This window comes from Pteropus vampyrus, unplaced genomic scaffold (genome assembly GCF_000151845.1).
Source record: "Pteropus vampyrus isolate Shadow unplaced genomic scaffold, Pvam_2.0 Scaffold36, whole genome shotgun sequence".
Lineage (NCBI taxonomy): Eukaryota > Metazoa > Chordata > Mammalia > Chiroptera > Pteropodidae > Pteropus > Pteropus vampyrus.
In genome coordinates this window covers 11,241,041-11,265,480 of record NW_011888817.1, presented here as the reverse complement: position 1 = coordinate 11,265,480, position 24,440 = coordinate 11,241,041, and the positions used below count along the sequence as shown (strand labels likewise).

At 46.7% G+C, this 24,440-nt stretch overlaps 1 protein-coding gene across 5 annotated transcripts in view; it reads left to right on the top strand.

Moving 5' to 3' along the window:
• Positions 1–24,440, top strand: part of DLGAP3 (DLG associated protein 3) — a 60,575-nt gene that overhangs the window by 10,148 nt on the left and 25,987 nt on the right. For 3 of the 5 annotated variants that reach the window (XM_023529343.1, XM_011357930.2, XM_023529346.1), the window contains exons 1-4: positions 11,285–11,377; positions 12,852–14,009; positions 18,325–18,530; positions 18,848–18,920. In XM_023529343.1, the coding sequence (XP_023385111.1) occupies positions 12,903–14,009; positions 18,325–18,530; positions 18,848–18,920 (1,386 nt within the window). In that variant the 5' untranslated portion in view covers positions 11,285–11,377; positions 12,852–12,902. Of the gene's footprint in view, positions 1–9,495; positions 9,579–11,284; positions 11,378–12,851; positions 14,010–18,324; positions 18,531–18,847; positions 18,921–24,440 lie in introns of those variants that run through there. The other 2 variants (XM_023529344.1, XM_023529345.1) reach the window with 2 other exon arrangements.

Genomic DNA, 24,440 nt, shown 5'->3' with positions numbered 1-24,440 from the left:
GGGGATGAGAGCCCGACCTACTTCTCCATTTTCTCACTATTTTTCAAAAGGAAAATGACCCACTTTTCAGCCAATCGGACTGAAGCCTGTTCCCAGGCTGATTGTCTTAGCCCCCACTGCCCAAGCCTGTACCCCATCCTCAGCTTATTAGCCACGTGCTGGACCCACTTCCTGAGGGAAGCAGGTGCACTAGTGTGGAGGGGTCCTTCCCTGCCATCTGTGCCAGGCTGCGGAGGGGTCCGTTCTGACTGGGGCAAGGGTGGGCCTGGGCCTGACTGATCCTACCTCAGCTCCACTTTGGGCAGACCCCATCGATGGCCACAGTCCTGGCACTTTGAGTGTCCTGTCCACCATCCTCATACTCTCCAGGACTCACCTCTTGGAGGGGCAGGAAGGGCTGAGGCGGGGCAGGGGGTGGGTGTCGGTGGGAGGACTGTACTCCTCCTCTCACTTTGTGTTAGTGGATAGTGGTGGGCTGTTATCCCAAGTTACTCTATTTCCTTGTGGAAAGGGAGAGCCATGTCTGTCTGTCTATCTGCCTGCCCGAGCTCCTCCCAGAGGATCCTCCTAGAGGGTTCTATGCCTCTCTTCCAAAGCCCCTTCCCCCTCTCTAGGATATTGGTCTGGGCCTCAGAGCCCCCTCCTTCCTTCAGCTTTATTGGCCTGGCTGGCTTGGGGGGGTAATTAGAGATTTAATTATTTAGTTTCTCCAGCTCAGTAGATTAATTCCATCCATCACAGGCAGGCTGAGCCTTCTACCCCTCTCAGGACTGCCTGGCCAACCCCCGAGGGAGGGTGCATCATTGCTCACCTGGGCCTAGTATTGGATCTGGGAACAATGGATAAAGTTCTTGTTGGGGGAGGATTTGGTGTATGACATTGAGCAGATGTGGGTGCCCAAGTGATGTGAAACGAAAATGTATATCTGTTGTATGAGGATGAACGTGAACATGTATATAAGATTTTATATCTGTGCAGCTTCTGTGTTCCAAGCACTGGTATCCATTGGATGAAAATGTACATGTGTGTGAACCTTGTGGAAACAAGTTTGTGTGTATCTGTGCACATTACGTGATAATGACTATATATGTGAGGTCAAATGCCATAAGAGTTCTGTTGGATGACTCTGCATGGCTGTATCTGCCGCTGAATAAAAACACGTGTGTTCAATTGTGAATAAGCAGTCTTGGGAACATGTATGCCCATGTGAGAGGGAGGAATGGCAGGGGCGGAGGTTTCCTGAGGCTGAGTGATGAGTCAGGGCACACTGAGGGTCCACCTAGTGGACTCATCAGACCAGTTTAAATGCTACTTTAAACCTGTCAGGGCTTGGTCTCTTAGTGGTTGAGGGTCGGGGCTTGACTCACACCCAGGTTCAAATCCCTCTTCCACCACCTATTGTGACCTTGGGCAATATTCTTTACATTTCTAAGCTTCAGTGTCCTCGTCTGTAGAGTGGGAGTAATAATGGTACCTCACGATAGTTGCAAGGACTATACAAAGAAGTGCATTTAAAGCATTGAACAGAATGCTTGCTCAGTCGTAGACATTCTGAGCCTCAGACTTCAGAGCTGAAAGGCACCAGAGGTTGTCTGGCTTGAAATGTGGTCAGTGCTTGAATCCATCATATACCATCCTCCAACCTCTGACTGCATGCTTCCCTGGACAGGACAATCCCAGCTCTTCGGGGAACCCAAATCACAACTGGACCAGCTCTGCCTGCTGCAGAGTTCTGGTTGGTCCAGCTGCAGGGAGTCATTTCCCTTCTGCCTTCTCCTGTTTCTCCTCCCTTCCCTATGCCCCAGCTGAGGGATACTTCTTCTTGAAAGCTCAATCACTGGCCCTGAACTTATTCAACACCTACTATATAGCCAGGTCTTGTGCATACAGAGATAGATCAGATGAATACTTGTTTTTAAGGAGCTCACAGCTTGCAAACAAATATCCTTATTGTGTAGATATGGGACCCAAGATGAGGTAGCAACTGCTGGGCCCTGGGATTGATAGGGAGGATATTCTTAGGGAATCTTTCTTGGAAGAGAGGACCCCTGAACTGCACCAGAGGGCAAAGTTGAGAGGACAGGCCTTCCATATGGAAGGACATCACATTCTGCGTTGCCTTCTCTCCCCATGCTCTCTCCCATTGTAGTCTTGGCTTCTGCTAAGCCTAGAATCCAGACATGAGAGCAAGGGGCTAAGATACCCTGGAGGCAGAGCTGAGGGGTGGGAGGTGCCGCCACCTGAACCTGGCATTCAGCCAACTAACCAGCTTCGTGGGCCCCTGGGAGGCCCAGCCCTGTGCTTGACTCCTCTGTGGGAGACGCCCAGAGGAGAAGACAGGCCCCGGTGCAGGTAGCCCCTGTCCCAGCTCACGAAGAGACCTTATTGGAAAGTGTGCTAACCCAGGGGGCAGTCGTAAGCTCTGGATTCCAAAGGGAAATTAGACATTTGAGCCAGAGGGTAAGAAAGGCTATGGGCCTATCTGGCTGAGAAGCTGTTGCCCAGTGGACCTTGCCATTGGTGTGGGATCCTACCTGTTGTCCTCTGATGGCCCTGGCAAACTTAGGTCTGGCAGCACCTTGGATGCCAGGGCAGCACCAAATCTCGTCAAATACATACAAATGAAAGAAGGTGCTAGGGTGCTAAAGTCAGGAGAAGCCAACATAGGAAGACATATACGCTCATTGTCTTGGGTAGGTCAGTTATTTACTCATTGCCACAACCTTAGGAGGTAGTATTGTTACCCCTATTTCACAGATGATAAAATTGAGGTTTAGACAGATAAAACAAGTTGTTCGTGGTTATACAGATAGGCTACAATATAATGGTTGGAGACGATCGATCGTCTTTTTAGCACTCAGCAGTAAGGTCACTGGGCCTTCCCTTCCAGATCCCTGGAGTTGGAATAGAGACCACTAGCCCTAGCTGAAGGAGTTGGCGTGGTCTGCAAATCAAGGCCTCTAGTTCTCTCAGATGCCACCATCTTTGGCCACCAGGACTGCTCTGCTGTCTCTGGCATGCTCAAGGGGTGGGAGGTCTTCGAAAGGCATGGATTTCTATTACTGAATCCTCCAGGAGGTCTCTGAAGCCTCTAGAGGGAAGGGAGTGGAGGTCCTTCTGTGAGCTGTTGGGCACAGGAATAGAGTGGACAAGGGCAGCAAGTGAAGACTTTCATTCATGCAATAGTCGTTTTTGAGCACCTGTTAGTGCCAGACATTGTTCTAGATAATGAGAATACTACAGCATGTAAGGCAGACATAGTCCCTGCCCTCCTGGAGCTTATATTCTGCTATGGGGAGACATACTATAAACATGTAATAAATAAAGAAAATAATTTTGAAGAGCAATTAGTGCTATGAAGGCAATGAAATGGGTGATGTAAAGCATACATGGAGGATGGGGCTCAACTTTAGTTAGTGGTCAGTGAAGGCCTCTCTGAGCTGACACCCAAAAGATGAGACAGAGGAAGCCATGGGAATATCTGGGGCAGAGTGTTCTAGCAGAGAGAACATCAAGTGCAAAGCCCCCTGAGGTGGGATTTTCAAAGAGATTATAGGTAGTGTGGGTTATTCACAGACTGAGCACTGTCCAATGAGTTCAGGAGATGGATTTAGACTTGGATCTGCCTAAATGTCTCAAGTGTTTTGGAGCATTAAGCCCATTTTCTGTAAAATTCCTACCCTAAACCTCCAGGAAGAGTAGATTAAATAAAGTAAAAAAGGTGAGTGAAAAAGACCCCAGACCGTCCTCCTTCTATTCTTTCTCCATTTTCTGGGGCAGTGAGAGTAGAAGGAGATTTTCCTCTGGGGTCCTAAGGGCACAAGGCATGCTGAGTCTTTAGCAACAGGGATGGGTAATGGGGTTGAGAGAGGCCACTGATGAGGACATCAGCCCAGTTACAGAGATTTTGCCAAAGGCTGCTGGGCAAAGCCAGTGTTAAAATGGCCAAAGGGGCTCAGGCAGAACTGGATGCAGGAGGAAGTGGGTGCTAGGGGAGGAATGCCTATCCATGGGCTCAGGAGTGTGGGCTACAGGTCAGAAGTTCTGTGTTAAGGCTCTCCAGTAGCTAGCTCTTTAACAGTAGACACACAGCCCCAGCTATCCAAGCCACTGTCAGGATGGAGGTGGGGGGAGGGTGGAGTGGAGGACTGGACAGGGAAACTGAGGCAGAATTCTGGCCATTCTGGTTAAGCGAACACAAGGAAAGGGGATGGGTAGGCAAAACCCGAAGCACTGGGGTCCCAAGGGCACACATAGGTCACCCACAGGCATGGAAGAGCCCAGGCCTACAGCAGCAAAATGAGTTCCAGGCCTCACCTTCTGTAAGTTCTGCTATGTTGGAACCAGTACGGGGATGACCTCATAGGCTCCAGTGTGAAGGGACATCTAGATAGGGCTGATCCTCAGCAAGAGAGCAACTGTACCTCTTTGCTGCCATCTGGACAATCGTGTCTAGCTCGTAGCTTTCCCAGACAGCTTCGTGGGGAAGAAGTGAATCAGTTAATATTTGCTTTTTGAAATCATAATCTCTGTCCAAGGCATCACTTTGTGTCAGCCTCCGAAACGCAGGCGTTTGTCAGACACACCTGGATCCCTGGGTGCTCAGGAGTGGACAATCTTGTGTGAAAACTGCTTTTCTTCAGCAGAGTATCTTTGGTCGTATATGGCTGCCCCAGAAAGATTAAGTGACCTAACCAAGGACTCACTGTAAACCAATGGAGGAAGTCATGAAAATGAAAGTACAGATAATGATAGCTACCTTTATTGAGCATTCACCATGGTACAGTACTAAGGGGTTGATATGCTTTACCTTGTTAACAGTCACATCATTAGTACCTTTCTGATTGCTCTAATAGCATCTCCATTTTACAGATGAGAAAATAAGTGAAAGGAGGTGCATCGCCTGTCTAAGTAGTAGTTGAATGAAAAAGGGACTTGAACCTAGAGAGTCTGACAACAGTCTACACTGATAACTGCTTTGATCCAGGGAGTTTGTGAGTCGCCTAGGTCTCAAGAAAGTAAAATCAACTGATTTGGTTGGGCAGGGCCCTGGGGGCGAGGAAAACACTCTGATTCCTTTTCTCTGTAGCCCTTTTCCTTCCCCCATTTTCCATTCTTTTTCTGGAAGGTAATTGCTTGGGGCACTGACAACCTCCTGGCGAATTACACAGCTGGTTTTCCAGTGAGGTTTGTAACAACAATCCCGCCAGCCTGGCAGCCCCCAGCAAGTTCCGGTTTAAGAAACTAATTGCTGGATTGTGTAGTTGGTGCTAAATTGGGTAATTTCTTGGTGACGGCATATGTGCCACTTCTTCCATTCCCAGATAGATTCTAGCTGCATCAGAGAATTTGTCACACAAAGCAACCTCCAAAACTCCCTCACTCTCCACTTGCCAGCCAGCCACAGGCAATTGCAAAAATGGCTGCTTCCCTGGGCCCAGGTTTCACTCTGTGGACAGCTCACTGTTTCCTGGGGTAGTAGAGAGATGACTTGGTACAGTAAAATGGAGAACATAACACCAGCGCCCAGAGTTGTCACAAGACTTCAGAGATCTTCCTTTATTCTGTACTTCTCTGACCTTGGACTTGGAACGAACGCAGTACTCACCACACAGGGGAAAAGGCTAAACCACACTCTGGTTAGCTCTAGAGTGTGTAGTATGTGTGAGGTTTTAAAATTTTCTTTGTTTCCTTTTTTTTTTTTTAAATTTATTTTATTACTGTGTTTACTTCAGAATGATGTTTAATAAATTTGGCTTCTCCGGGCTGGCAGCACAGGTAGAAGAAAAACTAAAGTGTTGAAGTGAGGCCACAGTGAGTTTGACTGCTGGCTTTACCACAAACTCTGTGACCTTGGGCCGGTCAGTTCGCCTCTTCAAGCCTAAGTTTCTTCTTCTGTAAATTGAGAAGGGGGTATAATATCTGTCCCTTGGAATAATTGTGGGAATTAAACAAAATGTCATAAGCGAAAAAGGATCTTGTTCTTTGTAGGCTCACATTTCACTCAACAACCACCTGTCATATGCCAAGTATAGTTCTAGGGGTTAAGGATAATGCAGTGCATAAAATGGATGAAATTCCTGCACTTACATGGAGTTTACATTCTAGTGGAAGAGACAGACAGTCTCTGCATCACACAAATTGAAAATGGTAATGATTTAAGAGCTATACAGGTCCATAGTGCCTTGAGAGCAAACAGCAGGGGGATCTGACCTAGTCAGGGAGGCCAGAGAAAGTTCCCCGAGCAAGCAACAACCGGGCTGAGATCTGAAGGGTGTGTAGGAGTTAGCAAGGCAGGGGTGGGCGGGCAAAGCTTTCTGGATAGGGGGAATAGGCCTCATGGTGGGAGGGACCCTGGGACTGCAAAAAGACTGGCCTGGCTGGAGCAGAGGAAGTAAGGAGGAAGATGTAGTGAAAGGATGTTGGAAAAGTAGGGAGGGCCAGACCCTGCAGGCCTTGTTGGGCAGGTTACCGCATTTTATCTTAAGAACATCAATAAGCCAATGAAGAATTTTAAGCAGGGAAGTGACATGATCAGATTTGTGTTTTCAAGTGACTATTTGGATTGGAGCAGGGTAAGAACAGAAGCAGGGAGAGAAGTTAGGAGCTTTTGCAGACATCTAGGCAGGAGGTTATGTTCTGAGATAGTTAGATTAGTCAGCAGTGCTTTCTGCTGCAAATACAGAATATCTGGCCAAGCGTGGTTTAAATAAAGAGGCGTTTATTCCTTACCACATTTAGGCCTGGGGGAAGTCAACTGCTTATGTTGGTTCCATGACTTAATGATTCTAGGACTAGCATTTCTGCAATTCTCTAGACTTTTCTCTCATGGTGTCAAGACAGCTACCCTAGCTCTGGGCATCATGAGTGTATTCAAGCCAAGAGAAGGGGTGGGGAAGGATGGTACCAGCAAGCTCCACCCCTTTTTATCACATAGGCAAAATCTTCCTCAGAAACCCTCATCTGATTTTTATGTATGTATCATTAGCCAAAAGCGAATCACGCGGCCTCTATTCCAAGGGAGGCTGAGAAAGGGAAAAGGAGGCTGAGAATGAGTTTTAGCTAGTTAGCCAACAATGATTTGGTGGATCTGGAAAAAAATGGGCAGATTTGTTGTTAGGAAGCAAAATCCAGAGGACTTGGTGATGAATCGAATTATTAGTCCCTTCCTCACTTGTTTTTCCTTCCTATTGGTTATGTTTAGTAACGGGATAGTGGCAAAGGAATGTGATGGTAAAACATAATATATAGGAGGAAGCCTAGATAATTAAATCTATATCAATTAAGTCTTTTCTTTAGTAAATCCATAAATTGGATATCTCCTTCCCTCAGTAATTTGGATTTGGTTGTATTGTTTACTATTTGGACACAGGGGATTTTGGAAACCCAAAATAAAGATTTTACATAGAGATTACATTGTATAATCTGTATAAAGTAGTTTTATATACATTGTATCATTTGATATTAAAATCCTGGGAGATAGGTAAGCGGATATCATTAGGCTTATGGAGGGTAGGTCACTTGGCTAGTGTAGCACATACCTTCTCGTCTCAGAGTTTGTGCTTTTCCCACTAAACAGTGCTGCCATATAGGACATGGATAAGGGAGATGAGGGTGGTTTGTCTGGAGAGAAGCAATTACAGGGGCCCATCCCCTCTGAGACTAGAGCTTAGAGAACATCGATTGATGCTAAAGAGACTGAAGTTTGATAAGATCTTGATGAGGGCTCAGTGGCTCAATAGCAGTATCAGTGGGGCTTGGTGGAGGTGCGAGTTTCCTGGGAATGTCCACCATTGGGAAGCTCAGCGTGAGGCGCTAGTTTGATGTGACTGCAAGCAAAGCAAATAGGATGGTCTTGGCTTCTGCCAAAGTGGGCTTTTATGCTGTGAGTCACAAATGGGTCCTGCCTGGGGCAGGAAGAGAAGGACCATTCCATGGGCAAAGGACCAGAATATCAAAGCATCTTTCCAAAGCAAGGAGATGCTTCCAGGTGCTTTTCCAAGGACTGCTTGCGAGGTCATCTTGGTCTGAAGTCACCTTCGCTTCCCCAGAGAAGGGCAATGGAGGAGAAGAATTGTCACCTAGAGCAAGTCAGTTGATATCCATGAGGTCATCCCAGTTTTTCCCTAGGCAAGATAAGGAACAGCTTTTCCAGCCCAGGCCACAAGGTGGACTGGGGATTGGGCACGTCACCCTCTCCTTTATGGAAGATTCCCAGGAGACTCCGCAATCTTCTTCACTGCCTCACATTCCTCAGGGTCAGGAAGTTCTTCCTGATGTCTGTGTCTCTTCCACTCCTATTAATCATGCTTGCAAAGCTAGCTCTTCTTCCTGCTGTCCCTGTGTCTAATAATGGCATCATTAGTCTTCCGGTCATGGCTGTTGCAAACTTCAGTCGCTTTCTTTTCTTACTCTCTCTGTCCCACCTCTTGACAGTATTTGCCAAACCCTAAATGTCTGCAGGAACTGTCCTACCCCACCCCTCAGAATTCCTTATTTGCCTACCTCTTCTGCCTTTGTACCTACTGTTTCCACCACTGGGAATTCTCTCTCTCCCTCCATATTTGTCTGTGGAACACATAGCCATCTTGTTCTCTATCTCACACTCTTCTCTGGAAAGTCTTCCTCAATTTCCCTCTATTTCATCTAGTCTTGCCCTCATCCGTTCTAGTCTAACATCTTGGTAACTCTTTCTAGCACAGTCATTTATTCATCTACTTAGTGAACCTTTATTAAGGACTTGCTCTGGGCAAAGCCCTGAGTTAGGTGCTGGAGACCCAGAGATAAATAGGATTTGGTTCTACCCTGCAGAAGACCACATTCTAATTGAGGAGACAGAGACCGAAACAGACAGTTGCAGTGCAGTATGATAGCTGCTTTCATGGGGAAACCAGGGTGTTAACAGAGAGGAATAACCCAGAATAAGAGCACAGAAAGTCTTTGAGGGAAGGTGGACTTAATATGAGTAAGTGGGAAAGAGTAAGAGTTAGGGGGGCGGTGGATGAAAGGAGATTCTAGGAGGAGAGGCCAGCTTGTGTAAAAATACAAGGACCTAAAATCACCCTGCAATGTGAGAGGTTGTTCCCCTATTAGACGATAAGCCCCTCAACGACAGAGATCACACTTACATTACCTCTATGTAGTTCTTATTCAGAGTCTTGTTTATGGTAGCTGCTCAACCAATTTTTGTGAAATGGAATTATATTTGAGGGCAATGGGGGAAAAAAAAATGCAGTGGATCAGCTCCATGGACAGATAACAGATACCTGCAGTTGGAGGTAGTCCAACTTGTAAGCTCATTTGCATGTATTTGCATAATACAGCCAACCTTATTTCCCTGGGGGGCCAAAGGCTCTGCATCGTGGGGGATTCAGTCAGTCTCGGTTTAGGGGTTTGGGAAGGGAAACAGTCAAGGCCAGAGACTAGTTCTCTGAGGACTCTGGGAGAATCTCTTCCCCGCTTTGCTTGCCTCACTATCCTTTCCTTTTCTATCAGGAGCTAGTGGTCCTGAGCCTTCTGACGTTAGGATTCTGCCTGGCGGTGGGGATCCTGACACCAAGGATGGGACACCCTGGATGGTGAGTGGTAGGAGAATCTGGGAGATGGGGATTAGATAGAGGTTCTAAATGAGAATAACTTGGGTTCGAATCTTGATTCAAAGTGACTCACCCACTTACTGGCTTTGTAACTGCACCTTTTGAGCTCAATTTTCTCATGGGTAAGTGTGAATAATATGGACACATAGGATGTCAGTGAGATTAGAGAATATTAGGTAGGCACAGTACCCTACCGGGTACTGGTACCATAGCAATTGCTTGGGAAGTAGTAGGAGATGAGCTATGAGCAGAAGCAGGATCTGGAAGCTTGAAACACGGTGGGTATGGGGAGGTGATGGGGTGCAATGGAGGATGAGTCTTGGAGGGGCTTCTGTCCGGAGTCTTTGAAGCTGTCATCCCCTCCTAGTCAGCAGATGGCCCAGGAGCCTGGTCTGAGATGAGGGAGGGCGCCGTCTGCCAGCATCTCAGTCCCTGTTCCTCCTGCTGTCACCCCCTCCTGCCATAGCTCCTGTCCTGGCAGCTCTGGAGTCCTGATTGGAGGCAATTCTTGCTGAGAGCTGACCTTTCTGTCCTGTAGTCTTGGCAAGCCTGGGATAGGGGCCAGGGGCACTGCTTCCAATGTTTTCTCTCCATCACCTCCCTGCCCTGCCAGCACACTGTTCCTGGGAGAAGGAACTCCTGGGTTCCAGTCCCAGTGTCGGATTCAGATACTGCCTTGTGCAGCCAGCGTTCCTCTTCCTATGGTTTCTCCTCTCTTCATTCCCCTCTAGTAGAATGGGGGTGATGGGTGGGGGTAAAGAGCAAAAGTGGAAATTTCACTGGGAAATATTTGAAACCCGGAAGAGGAAAGGAGTCATGTCAGGTTATTCCAATTTCCCTCTATTTCATCTAGTCTTGCCCTCATCCGTTCTAGTCTAACATCTTGGTAACTCTTTCTAGCACAGTCATTTATTCATCTACTTAGTGAACCTTTATTAAGGACTTGCTCTGGGCAAAGCCCTGAGTTAGGTGCTGGAGACCCAGAGATAAATAGGATTTGGTTCTACCCTGCAGAAGACCACATTCTAATTGAGGAGACAGAGACCGAAACAGACAGTTGCAGTGCAGTATGATAGCTGCTTTCATGGGGAAACCAGGGTGTTAACAGAGAGGAATAACCCAGAATAAGAGCACAGAAAGTCTTTGAGGGAAGGTGGACTTAATATGAGTAAGTGGGAAAGAGTAAGAGTTAGGGGGGCGGTGGATGAAAGGAGATTCTAGGAGGAGAGCCCAGCTTGTGTAAAAATACAAGGACCTAAAATCACCCTGCAATGTGAGAGGTTGTTCCCCTATTAGACGATAAGCCCCTCAACGACAGAGATCACACTTACATTACCTCTATGTAGTTCTTATTCAGAGTCTTGTTTATGGTAGCTGCTCAACCAATTTTTGTGAAATGGAATTATATTTGAGGGCAATGGGGGAAAAAAAAATGCAGTGGATCAGCTCCATGGACAGATAACAGATACCTGCAGTTGGAGGTAGTCCAACTTGTAAGCTCATTTGCATGTATTTGCATAATACAGCCAACCTTATTTCCCTGGGGGGCCAAAGGCTCTGCATCGTGGGGGATTCAGTCAGTCTCGGTTTAGGGGTTTGGGAAGGGAAACAGTCAAGGCCAGAGACTAGTTCTCTGAGGACTCTGGGAGAATCTCTTCCCCGCTTTGCTTGCCTCACTATCCTTTCCTTTTCTATCAGGAGCTAGTGGTCCTGAGCCTTCTGACGTTAGGATTCTGCCTGGCGGTGGGGATCCTGACACCAAGGATGGGACACCCTGGATGGTGAGTGGTAGGAGAATCTGGGAGATGGGGATTAGATAGAGGTTCTAAATGAGAATAACTTGGGTTCGAATCTTGATTCAAAGTGACTCACCCACTTACTGGCTTTGTAACTGCACCTTTTGAGCTCAATTTTCTCATGGGTAAGTGTGAATAATATGGACACATAGGATGTCAGTGAGATTAGAGAATATTAGGTAGGCACAGTACCCTACCGGGTACTGGTACCATAGCAATTGCTTGGGAAGTAGTAGGAGATGAGCTATGAGCAGAAGCAGGATCTGGAAGCTTGAAACACGGTGGGTATGGGGAGGTGATGGGGTGCAATGGAGGATGAGTCTTGGAGGGGCTTCTGTCCGGAGTCTTTGAAGCTGTCATCCCCTCCTAGTCAGCAGATGGCCCAGGAGCCTGGTCTGAGATGAGGGAGGGCGCCGTCTGCCAGCATCTCAGTCCCTGTTCCTCCTGCTGTCACCCCCTCCTGCCATAGCTCCTGTCCTGGCAGCTCTGGAGTCCTGATTGGAGGCAATTCTTGCTGAGAGCTGACCTTTCTGTCCTGTAGTCTTGGCAAGCCTGGGATAGGGGCCAGGGGCACTGCTTCCAATGTTTTCTCTCCATCACCTCCCTGCCCTGCCAGCACACTGTTCCTGGGAGAAGGAACTCCTGGGTTCCAGTCCCAGTGTCGGATTCAGATACTGCCTTGTGCAGCCAGCGTTCCTCTTCCTATGGTTTCTCCTCTCTTCATTCCCCTCTAGTAGAATGGGGGTGATGGGTGGGGGTAAAGAGCAAAAGTGGAAATTTCACTGGGAAATATTTGAAACCCGGAAGAGGAAAGGAGTCATGTCAGGTTATTCCTTCCTATCTCACTCTTGGGGGGGTTGGGGGGGGAAGAATGAGCCTGCAGCCAGATGGAAGGAACAGGGTTTGGAAGGAAAGGGAAGGGTTTTCCTTTGTAATCAAGATGAATATGTAGATCTGGGTCCATATTCTCTTTGGTTATTGCTGCTGGGAGCTGTGACCCTGAGGCCTGGCTCTTCACAGCAGTGGAAGTGGGTAGGGATGGGAAAGAGGCGTGACTCTGGATCGATGTGCCTAAAGTCAGCCTGTTAAAAGCTAGTTCACCTAATGACTGGTTTCTCTGAATATTTTTTACATCTGGTTGGGTATCCTTTTATTTTTGGTAACCTCAAGACTTAAAAAAAAAAAGAACCATTTGGCTGAGGGCATTTTCTCTTGTGAATAAGTATTTATCAAATTTGCAGCATTTGATGAATGATGGTTTTATTGTGTGCCTTTGTGAGTGTCTTTGTCTAGTATGACTCTTTTAAGGACTTTAAGCTTATTTGTGGAAAGATAGTACAATTAATCACAATAACTTGATATGCATTACCTAAAGGGCTATAAGACTACCTAATAAAAGATAGTTTAGGTGAAGTGGCCTGTTGTTTAATCTGAATCCCTTTTCTTCCTGTTTTTCCAGGAGGTTCCTGGGGCCTGGCCCCCAACACTATGAAGAGCCCTTGCTGAGGCCATGAGGGGTTACCATGGCGACCGAGGCAGCCATCCCCGCCCAGCCCGCTTTGCTGACCAGCAGCATATGGACGTGGGCCCAGCTGCCAGGGCCCCATACCTGCTGGGCTCCGGGGAGGCCTTCTCCACCGAGCCCCGCTTCTGTGCCCCGAGAGCTGGCCTGGGACACCTTTCCCCCGAAGGGCCCCTGAGCCTGAGTGAGGGGCCATCTGTAGGCCCTGAGGCAGGGCTAGGGGGGACTGGGGTTGGGGGGGGTAGCAGCACCTTCCCCAGGATGTACCCCGGCCAGGGCCCCTTTGACACCTGTGAAGACTGTGTGGGCCACCCGCAGGGCAAGGGTGCCCCCCGCCTGCCTCCTACACTCCTGGATCAGTTTGAAAAGCAGTTACCAGTTCAACAAGATGGCTTCCACACGCTACCATACCAGCGAGGTCCAGCAGGGGCTGGGCCCGGGCCAGGACCGGGGTCTGGCACTGCCCCGGAAGCCCGCAGCGAGAGCCCCAGCCGCATCCGGCACCTGGTGCACTCTGTGCAGAAGCTCTTTGCCAAGTCCCACTCTCTGGAGGCCCCGGGGAAGCGAGACTATAATGGGCCCAAGGCTGAGGGAAGAGGTGGCTCTGGGGGAGACAGCTACTCTGGCCCGGGCTCCGGAGGCCCCCACACCTCCCACCATCACCATCACCATCACCACCACCACCACCACCAGTCTCGGCATGGCAAGAGGAGCAAGAGCAAGGACCGCAAGGGGGACGGGCGGCACCAGGCCAAGGCCGCGGGTTGGTGGAGCTCCGATGACAACTTGGACAGTGATAGCGGCTTCCTGGTGGGTGGGCGGCCCCCTGGGGAGCCAGGTGGTCCATTCTGCCTGGAGGCTCCAGATGGGTCCTACCGTGACTTGAGCTTCAAGGGGCGTTCAGGCGGGTCGGAAGGCCGCTGTCTTGCCTGCACTGGCATGTCCATGTCACTGGATGGACAATCGGTCAAGCGAAGTGCCTGGCATACCATGATGGTCAGCCAGGGCCGGGATGGATACCCAGGGGCCGGGCCAGGCAAAGGGCTCCTGGGTACAGAGGCCAAGGCCAAAACCAGGACTTATCACTATCTGCAGGTGAGGCTTTGGTGGGGGTGGGGAACAGGGTCATCGGTCCTTGTAGTGTTGTTACCCAGTAAGCTGTGGAAAGAGTTGGATGGGAGCCAGCTGTCCCCATGATAGAGGACCTGAATGCAGAGAGGCTCTGCTCTGCTTCACTATTTTGGGACCTCAGTTTCCCCATTTGTGCAATGAAGGGGCCCTTCTAGTCTGACACTGTATGTCAGTACTGAGACGACTTCCCTTTGATCTTCTGTTTTGGACAGGCTGCGCTGGCCCGTTTTGTGAAACTGGAGGCAGAATGAGGTTGAGGGTAGGCAGTGGACAGGACAATGTGATGTTTTCTGGCTGTAGCTCCCCTGGAGATTGGAGGTCAGCAGTTGGAAAGCAGCTCTCCTGCCCCAGGCCTTCTCCGGACCTCTTTTCTTCTCAAATTTGGGTGGTCCAGATATTGTTTGAATATGAAGGTCGGTTCCAGAACGTGCCTCTGCTGGGATTTGTTTTTCTGGGGTGCCAGTGATAGCATGCCCACGAGGCTGTGGGAGAGCCCTGGGTTTTTATAGACGGGGGGATACACTGAAGTCTGAGCCAGGTCAGGGCTTCCAGGGAGTGGATGATGCAGCTGATAGCTGGCATGCTGTCCCCATCATGCTGTCCCCACCACCTCCTCTGTGGTCTCTGCAGGTGAAGCTAGAAGCTCCGACCCCTTCTTATGGAGCCTTCATCCATCTCACACTGTCTGCTCTCCATCTTCTTACTGAGTTGGGGTCAGGGGCTTGTCTCACCATCAATCTTCCTTTTCTCTCTCTCAGGCCCCCCTTCCACACCTGCCGTGTTTTCTTGAGCCTTTCCATACTTTTAGAAGCGAAAGACAATACAAGTTCTAGAAGTCCAGCAGACTTAGGGTTATCCCCTAAACTCACATTTCACATAGTTACTCCATAGTCATTCATTCAGTGAGTATTTCCTAGATGCTGTGGATACAAAGATGAAGATACAGATGCTGCTTGTGAGGAGCTCCCTTTAGAGGTGGAATACAGTATGGAATACGGTATGATAAGGCTGTAATAGGAGAGAGCAGTGGGCACCATGGAAGCACAGAGGAGGCACCTCACCCACCCAGGTGGTCAGAGCAGTTTCCGGGAGGAATTTCCCCTGAACTGAATCTCAGTGCAGAGTGGATTAAGGGTGTTCTGGGAAGAAGCTGCAGCACGTTCACAGGTATGGGGATTGAGCTTGCATGTGTCTTTTGGGTGTCGCTGGCCTCACTGGTAAGTTATTTGCACGTTAGAGCTCTCCTGGGTGGGGAACTCACGAAAACTCAAGGGAACAAGTGGGCCACGGTGGAAGCAAGAAGGGGTGGGAGACAGAAGGGGAGGTTGGAGACTGCTAGGATTCAGGACTTCTGGGTTGGCCTTTTCTTGCTCCCTGCCTAGGTAGAGAGGTTCATTAAGCCGGCAATTGAAGGGTCCAACAGACAGGGCTAAGGAGGGAGTACTGACCCTTCCCCCATAGCTGAGCCGTCGCCATTTCTGGAGCCTCTCTGCCACTCCGCTGCTCCCTGTTGCTACTCCAGGGCTGCCCTGACCTCCCTGGGGGCTTCCTTTTTAATATGCACCTCACAGTGTCCTGCAGAGGAGCGAGGAGCTCCGCAGTGGCTACAGAGTGGGAACCCTGCAATGTGGCAGAGTGCGCCCTGGCTGTTCCATCTGCTGGCCTGCCTCTGCCTGCCTATGGCTCCTCCCTGTAGAATATGGGGAAGGGGAATGGTTCGTCAGGGTCTGGGGTTCCAGGGCATCTTAGGACTTGGGAGGTCTGAGCCCATTTAGGGGAGAACGAAGGGCCACACGGACCCTCCACACAGCCTGGTGCTCCCCTGGCACACAAACAGGGGAAGCCGGCCCCATCAAACTGGGTGGATCCCCAACCCTTTTATCGAGACCCTGTTTCTCTTCCTGGGCCCTGGCTCTCCCTCAGTCTTCTGGAACTCCTTTTTCCACTAGGAGCCCTTGTTCCTTTATGGAGCCTTGTTTCCTCCCTGTGTTCCATCTTTTGATCGAGTCCTAGTTCCTCACTGAGCCCTAGTCCTCCCTGTGGGTTCCTTTATGGGTCTCTGTTTGCACACTGATCTCTGTCCCCTCACCTGGTCTTATCACCAAAGTCTCTGTCCCTCCCCTGAACCCTCACCCCACTCAGAGTCCCAGCCCCAACCCTATTTACTTGTTCTTTACAACAGGTGTTCTAAATCCTCCCTCCCGGCCCCAGCCCTCTCACTCACACCTTCATTTATACTCATTCTTTGTGGTGTAGGACTCCCTCACCTTCCTGTCAGCCCGTCTGTAGACTCATATAGATCCCCAGCCACCCTCATCCCCTTACTCTTGGCTCAGAGGAGGCGCCAGGACTATTCATCCCAGGCTGCTGCCTCCAGCAGGGCTTGAGCCCATCTCCCCAGGATCTCCTCCATCCCTGAACTGTCTGTCTTCCTTCCCCACATTTTATAGACTATCTTTATCTTTACTGGCTCTTTTTCTCATCCTGAAAACATGCCCAAGTCTCTTTCCCCTTTCATCTCTTATCTTCCCTTCATATCCAAGTTCTTAGACCATAGACTCCACTTCTTCACTTCCTTTCATTCTTCCCTTTACTACAGTCTGACTTCCACACCCCTGTTCGTCCTCTAAAACAGAGGTCCCCTGTTAGGAACCAAGCCACACAGCAGGAGGTGAGCGGCGAACGAGCAAAGCTTCATCTGTATGTGCAGCTGCTCCCCAGCACTAGCATCACCACCTCAGCTCCCTCTCAGATCATCAGGCATTAGATTCTCATAGGAGCACCAGTCCCGGGTGCCAAAAAGCTTGGGGACCGCTGCTCTAAAATGTATTGGCAGTGGTCTCTTGAGAGCTTTCCTTGAAAGATATTTTTAAATGCTTATAATAATAATAATAATAGTTAACGTCTATTGGGCACTATGTGTTGGTACTCTGTATTGCTCATTTATCCTTGCCACCAACCCTGTGATAGAGACATAATTATTACCAATTCACAGACAAGGAAACTGAGGCTTAGGGATTAATCAGTTTTGCTCGAGTTCACCTAGCTAGCAAGTGATGGGGCCAGAATTTGAACATACATCTGTCTTAACTCTTGAGCTTGAATTACTAACCTCTGAATGCACTGTGGCATTTGACATTATCAACTCCTTTATTCTTGAAATGTCTCCTGTTTCCATGACATGGCATTCTCCTGACTTCCCTCCTACCCCTCTGCCTACTCCTTCTCAGGTGACTTCACAGGCTCCTCTTCCTTTCTTTGCAGTCCCTTTTTAAATGTCAGTGGATCCCTCCCCAGCTCTTTCTTTTTCCCCCTGGGCTGTTTCATTCACGTCTATGGATTCAGCTGCCACCCATGACTCCCACATGTCTGCCTCCATCCCAGATCTCTTCACTGAACTGCAGAACCAAACATCCAACCACCTGCTCGACAGTCCTCTGCCAAACTCAAGATGCTCAACCCTGAGCCTATTACCTTCCCCTCAAACCTGTTTCTCCGGGAATCTATGGCTCAGTGAGCGACAGCACCATCCCCCAGGTCCTCAGCCAGCAGCCTCCCAGTCATCCTTAACTCCTCCCCGCCCCCACACCCCCCACATCTAATCAGGCTCACTGATGCTCCTTAACACCTCTCATTTCCATCTCCTCTTCCCCCTCATTGTCATTGTTTTAATTTAGGCCTCATCATATCTTACCCGGATAACAGCATCAGCCTCCTAATTGGTCTCTCTCCCGCCACTTGAGCCCCTGCTCTACTCCTGGCCCTCCACAATCCATCCTCTGTTCGGACTGTTGGAATGCTCTTTCAGAAACACAAATCTAATGCTACTTCCCTGTTTAGAACCCTCTGTGGCTCCTCGCAGAAGAGAGAGAGGAGACTTGGAGGATTTAGGATATCAGCAAGTTATGCGGATGAAGGACAAGGAGGGGTGAAAGGTGACCGCGGTCAGGTGATGATACTTCATGACTAGGAGTGAGGTTGACACAGGTCATTTTTGCCTCTGATCTTCCGTCTTTTGGCACCTGTCACGTCACCCCTTGCCCCTGACTGTCTAGGTGGCTCTCAATTAAATAGCAAAAGATCCATGCAAGATGGTGAGGCATCTCATGTAAGGAAGGGGACTGCCTGAGACCTGCCTCCTGCTCGGAGTCTATGTGCTCTCGAGTGTGGTCTGCTTGAGCCAGGGCAAAATGCCACCCACTGGCAGCAGGGAAACGGGGTCCTGGCCTGTAGGTTTAGTAGGGATGTGTCTGAGAGACAGAGGCCGCTGTCCCTGCAGGTGCCGCAAGATGACTGGGGGGGCTACCCCACTGGGGGCAAGGATGGAGAGATCCCCTGCCGCAGGATGCGGAGCGGCAGCTACATCAAAGCCATGGGGGACGAGGAGAGTGGAGACTCGGACGGCAGCCCCAAGACGTCTCCCAAAGCAATGGCCCGGCGCTTTGCCTCCCGCCGCTCCTCCAGTGTGGACCAGGCCCGGATTAAGTAAGGATTGGTGTCGGGGTGTGGGGTGGAGTGGGAAGTGGATACCGGCCGAGTCCCTGAAGGAGATGTGTGTAGAGTCCATTCCCTGCTTTGGATTCAACAGGGGAGTCTCGCTCTGCCTCATATAAAGAGGGTGTCCCTGTGATAGCCCCTATCTGAATGCCTCTTTGGGAGAATCTCTTTACCCAGGAGTCTTTTGGGGAATCTCGGGGGGCTTCTGAAGGACAGAACCTGCTCAGGGACCCCAATGCTCTCATGTCCCTCCCCCACTTCCTAGCAGACCCCTATTCTGAATCTGGAATTTTGACCTTTGCCAGCTGCTGCGTTCCACCCCGGATCCACCCCCGGAGTTCCATCCCTGGCTACAGCCGTTCCCTCACTACCGGACAGGTAAGGAGAGGCCCAGCATGCCTGAAAGGAAGGGTGGGAAGGGGATTCAGTCCCAGCTCAGCCTAGGCCTTAAAATCAGAGGTCTGGCCATGGAGAGAGTGCAGGCCTGATTCTGGCGGAGCTGGGAAATCTGGCTTGGGACTTCTGGAGCTGACTCAGACAGGGGGTCTCTGAGTCACATCCTTAAAAACCAAGCATCCTCCTAGTGATGAGCATGCAAGGGTAACCTCAGTTCTCTCAGATTCCCCAGCCCTGTCCTGGCCTGATTGCTTCTAATCCACCCCATGCAAAAGGCAGGATCGATTGTACAGACAGGGGACAGGCAGAGCTGCAGTCTCATAGAGGGTCTGAGCTAGAGTCCCCCCAGCCTTCCCCCTGCCCCACCTCTGGAACCACTAGTAAAACAAAAGCCTTTCAATGCTTTTGTTTTCTCATCTTTAAAATGACAATAGTAGTGGTATTTATCTCACAGGAGTATAGTGAGAGTTCAGTGAGAAACACTAGGTACAAACACTAGATACCTCTGTCCCAAATTGGTATTTTATAATTGTGAGTTCCATACCTAAGTGTAGACATTCCCTTAAGTAAATGGAGGCAAGGCAGGTTAGTAATTAAATGAATGAGATGGGTTGGAATTCTAGCTCAGCTACTTACCAGCTGAGTGACCTGGGGCAAGTTACTTGACTTTTTTGAGCCCCACTTTTCCTACTTAAAAATAGGCATCATAATAGTGTTCTTGGCACATAGCCAGCACTAAATAAAGGTTAGCTATTTTTACTGTTTGCTGGGGGAAAAAGCGATGGAAGAAGCAATGCAAAAGACTGTCCACATTGGCTCCTATTGTTTGCTGCTGCAGTCTCTCAGCATTTCTTTGTTACATTTCCTGAATCAGGGAATCTGATTGGCACAGCTTTTTTTTTTTTTTCACATCAGACCAGGCTGTGTTGCTAAATGCACTGATTAATGCTTGGTTCTTATTTTACCTGACCCATCAGCAACATCTAACACAGTTGATGACTCTCTCCTTCCTGAAACACCTCACTCAGTTGGCTTTGAGGACACCGCACCTTCTAGATTCTCTCTCTGGCGACTTATTCTTAGTCGGTGCCTGCAACTCTCCAGGATCTAAACACTGGCATTTTTTCAAGGACTTAGTTCCTGGACCTTTCTCTACCTTCACTTCTTAGGTGAGCTCATCCGTGAGCTCATCCAGGCTCATGGATTTGAATATTTCTGAATGCCTGATGACTCCCAAATGTATATTTCCAGCCCAAACCCTCCCATAAATACCAGGCATGTGTATCTAATGGTGTATTGAAATCTCACTTGGATGTTTAGTAGACATCTCAAACTTAATAAGTCCAAAATTAAACTGCTGGTACCCTTTCCCCGCCAAATTCTCTCCTCCGTCCATTGTCTTCTCTATTTCAGATAATGGCAACTTTATCTCTCCAGAAGTTGTGGTCTAAAAGCCCGAGTCAGTCTTGATTTCTTTCACTCTTCCTTGCGTCTCACATTCAACCCTTCAACAAATCCTGTTGGTTCCACTTTCAAAGTGTATCCAGGATCCTATCACTTCTCACCACCTCCACTGCCACCGCTCCAATCCAAGTCACCATATTCTTTTGTCTGGACTATTGCACTACCTTCTAGTTGGTCTCCTGCACTTGCCCTTGCTCTGCTTAATTCTCTCTCAGTACAGCCATTTAAAAATGATCATTTAAAAATAGTATCACGTTTACTTAAAACCCTCGCCTTACTCAGAGGAAAAGTCGAGGACTTTACTATGATGTATAAGGTCCTGCATGATCTGGCCCTTGCTACCTCTCCTAACACTGTTCCCTTCCTTCACTCACTCTAGCCACACTGGTCCCCTTTCTGCTCCTTTTTATACCATAAGTGTGCTCCTGTCTTAGGGCCTTTGCATTTGCTGCTCCCTCTGCCTGGGTCTCTCCTTCCCAAGTACTCCCATGGATCTCTCCTTCATTTCTTTCTGGTTTTTCCCCAGATATTATAAAATTTAAATTTTAGATCACTACTCCCTATTTCTCTTCTCTGTTTTTTTTTTTTATTATTATTCTTTTTAACACTTTATACTATCTAGCATCATATCTAACATTATATATTTCTCCTGGGAGGTATGGCTTAAAATCTTTGCTTTATAAAAGAGGAAACAGGTTTAATGCACTAGAGATGTCATCCTATTAGTTATAATATGCTTCTTGCCCTTAACTCTATTTTTTGTTTAATATTTTCCCAGAACATCTTTTTCCATTTTTAAAAAACATTTTTTCTCCTTATGTTTTAGGTATATCTTTTGTGAATAGTTTATAGCTAGATTTTATTTTATGTATATTCTGACAATTGCTTGAGAGTTTAGTATATTTGTATTTATCGTTATTTACTGATATACTTGGATTTATTTCTATCATCTTACCTTGTGCCTTCTATTTATCCTGCCTTTTGGGTGATGCTTCTCTACTCCTTTGCTGACTTCTTTTGGATCAATTAAGTTTTCTTCATTTTTTTTCTCCCCACCAAATCTCACACCGGCTTGGCAGTTATTATTCTATTATCATCTTTTATGGTTACCCCTATAATTTTAATGTGCATATTTGACTGAGCAAAACCTAAAATTGACATTTCCTTTTACTCTTTTCCTGAAAAATGCAAAGACCTTAGGACATATTAATTTCGATCTCTTCTTCTCTTCTTACATTACTTGTTGCCCAGTATTTTAGTTCCACCTTCCTTTTTCCGCTCTAGATTAGTCTTTATTATTGTTCTTACATTTTATGCTATTAGCACTTGACTATATACACTTACATGTTTACCCCCCTCACTATACCTTCTTATATTTCATTCCTTCCTTTTAAAGTACATTCTTTAGAAAATTTTTTTCAGTGAATGTCTGTTAGTAGTAAAATAAACATAATTTAGTTTATTGTAGAATTCTAGATCAACATTTATTTTCTCTCGTGTTTTGAAGATATTCCTTTGTTATCTGTCTTCTGTTGTTGCTATTGAGAGTCTGCCATCAATCTAATTGCCTTTTTAGGTAATTTTTTCATTTCTCTTTGATTGCTGTCAAGATCTTGTCTTTGATTTTGATGTTCTGCTGTTTCACTATAATATGTGTGTGTGTTCCTTGAATCTGAAGATTCATGTCTCTTATCATATTAGGAACATTCTCTCATAGTTACTGTTTGCTGGTACATCTTTCTCCATCCTTTCACTTTCAGTCAGCTTGCTTTTTATCCAACCTGATAATCTCTGTCTTTTGAATGGGCGTGTCTTGTACATTCACATTTAATGCAATTATTAACATGGTTGGATTGTCTCATGTAATTTTTGTTCTTCTGTTCTTCATCTACTGCTTTCCTTTGCATTAAATACATAAAAATTTTTAGTGTACCATTTTAATTTCTTTATCGTTAATTCTTTTCTATTATATTATTTAAACTATTGGTGGTCGTGCTGGGAATTACAATGTATATCTTAACTTATTAAAATATAATTAATTCTGATAAAATATAGAAGCATTGTTCCAATATATGTCTTTCTTCTCTCCCTTTTGATGCTATTACTGTCATATACATAATTTGCACGTATATCAGAAACCCAACAGTTATTATAAACCAATGATGGCATTATAGTTGCCTTGTACAATCTTATTTCTTTTAAAGAAGAGGAAAAGTGAGAAAAATATCTTTATATTTACTCACATATTTACCATTTCTGGTGCTATTCATTTTTTCTTGTGATTTTGAGTTACCATTGGGTTTTGCTTCCTTTTAGTCTGAAGAACTTCCATTAGTATTTCTTGTAAGATAGGTCGGCTGCAAATAAATTCTTCAGTCTATATTTATTTGGAAATATATTTTCAACTTCATTTTTAAAGGCTAGTTTTGCTGGATATAGAATTTCTGGCCGATAGTTTTTTCTTTCAGCACTCTGAGTATATGATTCTATCGCCTTTAGAGGTCATTGTTTCACATGAAAAGCCAATTGTTAATCATATTGTTATTGTCTTTTATTTGATGAATTGTTTTTCTCTTCCTGCTGTAAGATTTTCTCTTTGTCTTCCGCTTTCAACATTTTGACTGTAATGTGTCTGGATATGGATCTCTTTATGTTTAACCCACTTTAAATTCATTGAGCTTCTTTGATCTATAATGTTTTTCATCAAATTTGTAAAGTTTTTGGCCATTATTTCTTCAAATATTTTTTCTTTCCTTTTCTCTCTTCTTTTTCTGGGGTTTCTGTTACATGTATATTGGTATACATGATATTACCTGATAGGTGTCCAAGTTCCTGTTCATTTCTAGTCTTTTTTTCCTTCATTCTTCAGTTGGATAATTTATACTGCTCTAGTTTCAAGTTTACTGATTATTTCTTATTCCAAGCCCTTCTAGTGAATTTTTTTCTCAGTTATTCTACTTTGCAGCTTTCAAAATTTTATTTGGTTCCTTTATCTTTTTTAAGAATAATTATGATTTTCAATTAATTGAATCATTGTTGCAATGCTTTCCTTTAAATCTTTCTTACAGTTCTTGAACATATTTATGTATTCTGCTTTATAGTCTTTGATATATCAAACATCTCAGAACATTTGTATTTTTATTTGTATGTCTTGTAATTTTTTGTTGACTATTGAACATTTTAGGTAACATATTCTAGCAACTCTGGATTCTTACTTTACCTCTAGAAGATTGTTATTGCTTTGTTTATCTCTTAATCACTGAACTGTCTTCCCTACCAAATGTGGACTCTGATGTCTCCACCAATATTTTTCTGTCTTCTTTTTATTTTTAAGCCTTATTTCCTAGAGGCTAGCCCTGTGTCCGTATAGCTTTAGTGTTCAGCCACTATTGGTTAGAGGTTATGCTCAAAAGCCAGTAAGACTTCTCTCTGCTTATGGTTCTATGTATGGGCTGGGGAGTACAAACTAAGCTGTTTTCAGGCTTATGTTTCCTCTGCATGTGTTTACAGGCTCCACTGGTCAGGGATTTGTGCATGGCTCAGGGCCTCTCTGGTTTTGTTGTGCACGCACCCAGTTTCTTGTTAACCTAGGATATGTACAGAGCTTATCAAACTGCTTATGCTTGTCTCACCCCATGAAACTCTCCATTAAGTCCCTGGTTAATCTGACAGTTGATAGCTTGTCCTAAACAGTGCCCAAACCTCAGCCTCTCAGTGCTGCTGGCTATTCTTCTTCTTGACACTCTAACTGACAATGCTGCAAATTAAGTGAGGCCCCTTTGCCAGTGACAGTGAAGCAACTGGTTTTTGCAGTCTACCCTACCCTTATTGAACTATTGCACTGATAGAGCTAGGAGCTGGGGTAATGGGAGCAGCCCCAGCAAGGATACCCCCCATTCACACTGTTCTTACTCAAAGTTTAGTAATTTTCAAGAATAAATATTTCTTTGATTGATTTTCAGAGCGATGAAGTGGTTGTTTTTGAGTTTTGTCCAGCGTTATAGTAGTCTTGGTGGGATAGAATTTGGTGTCCTTTCT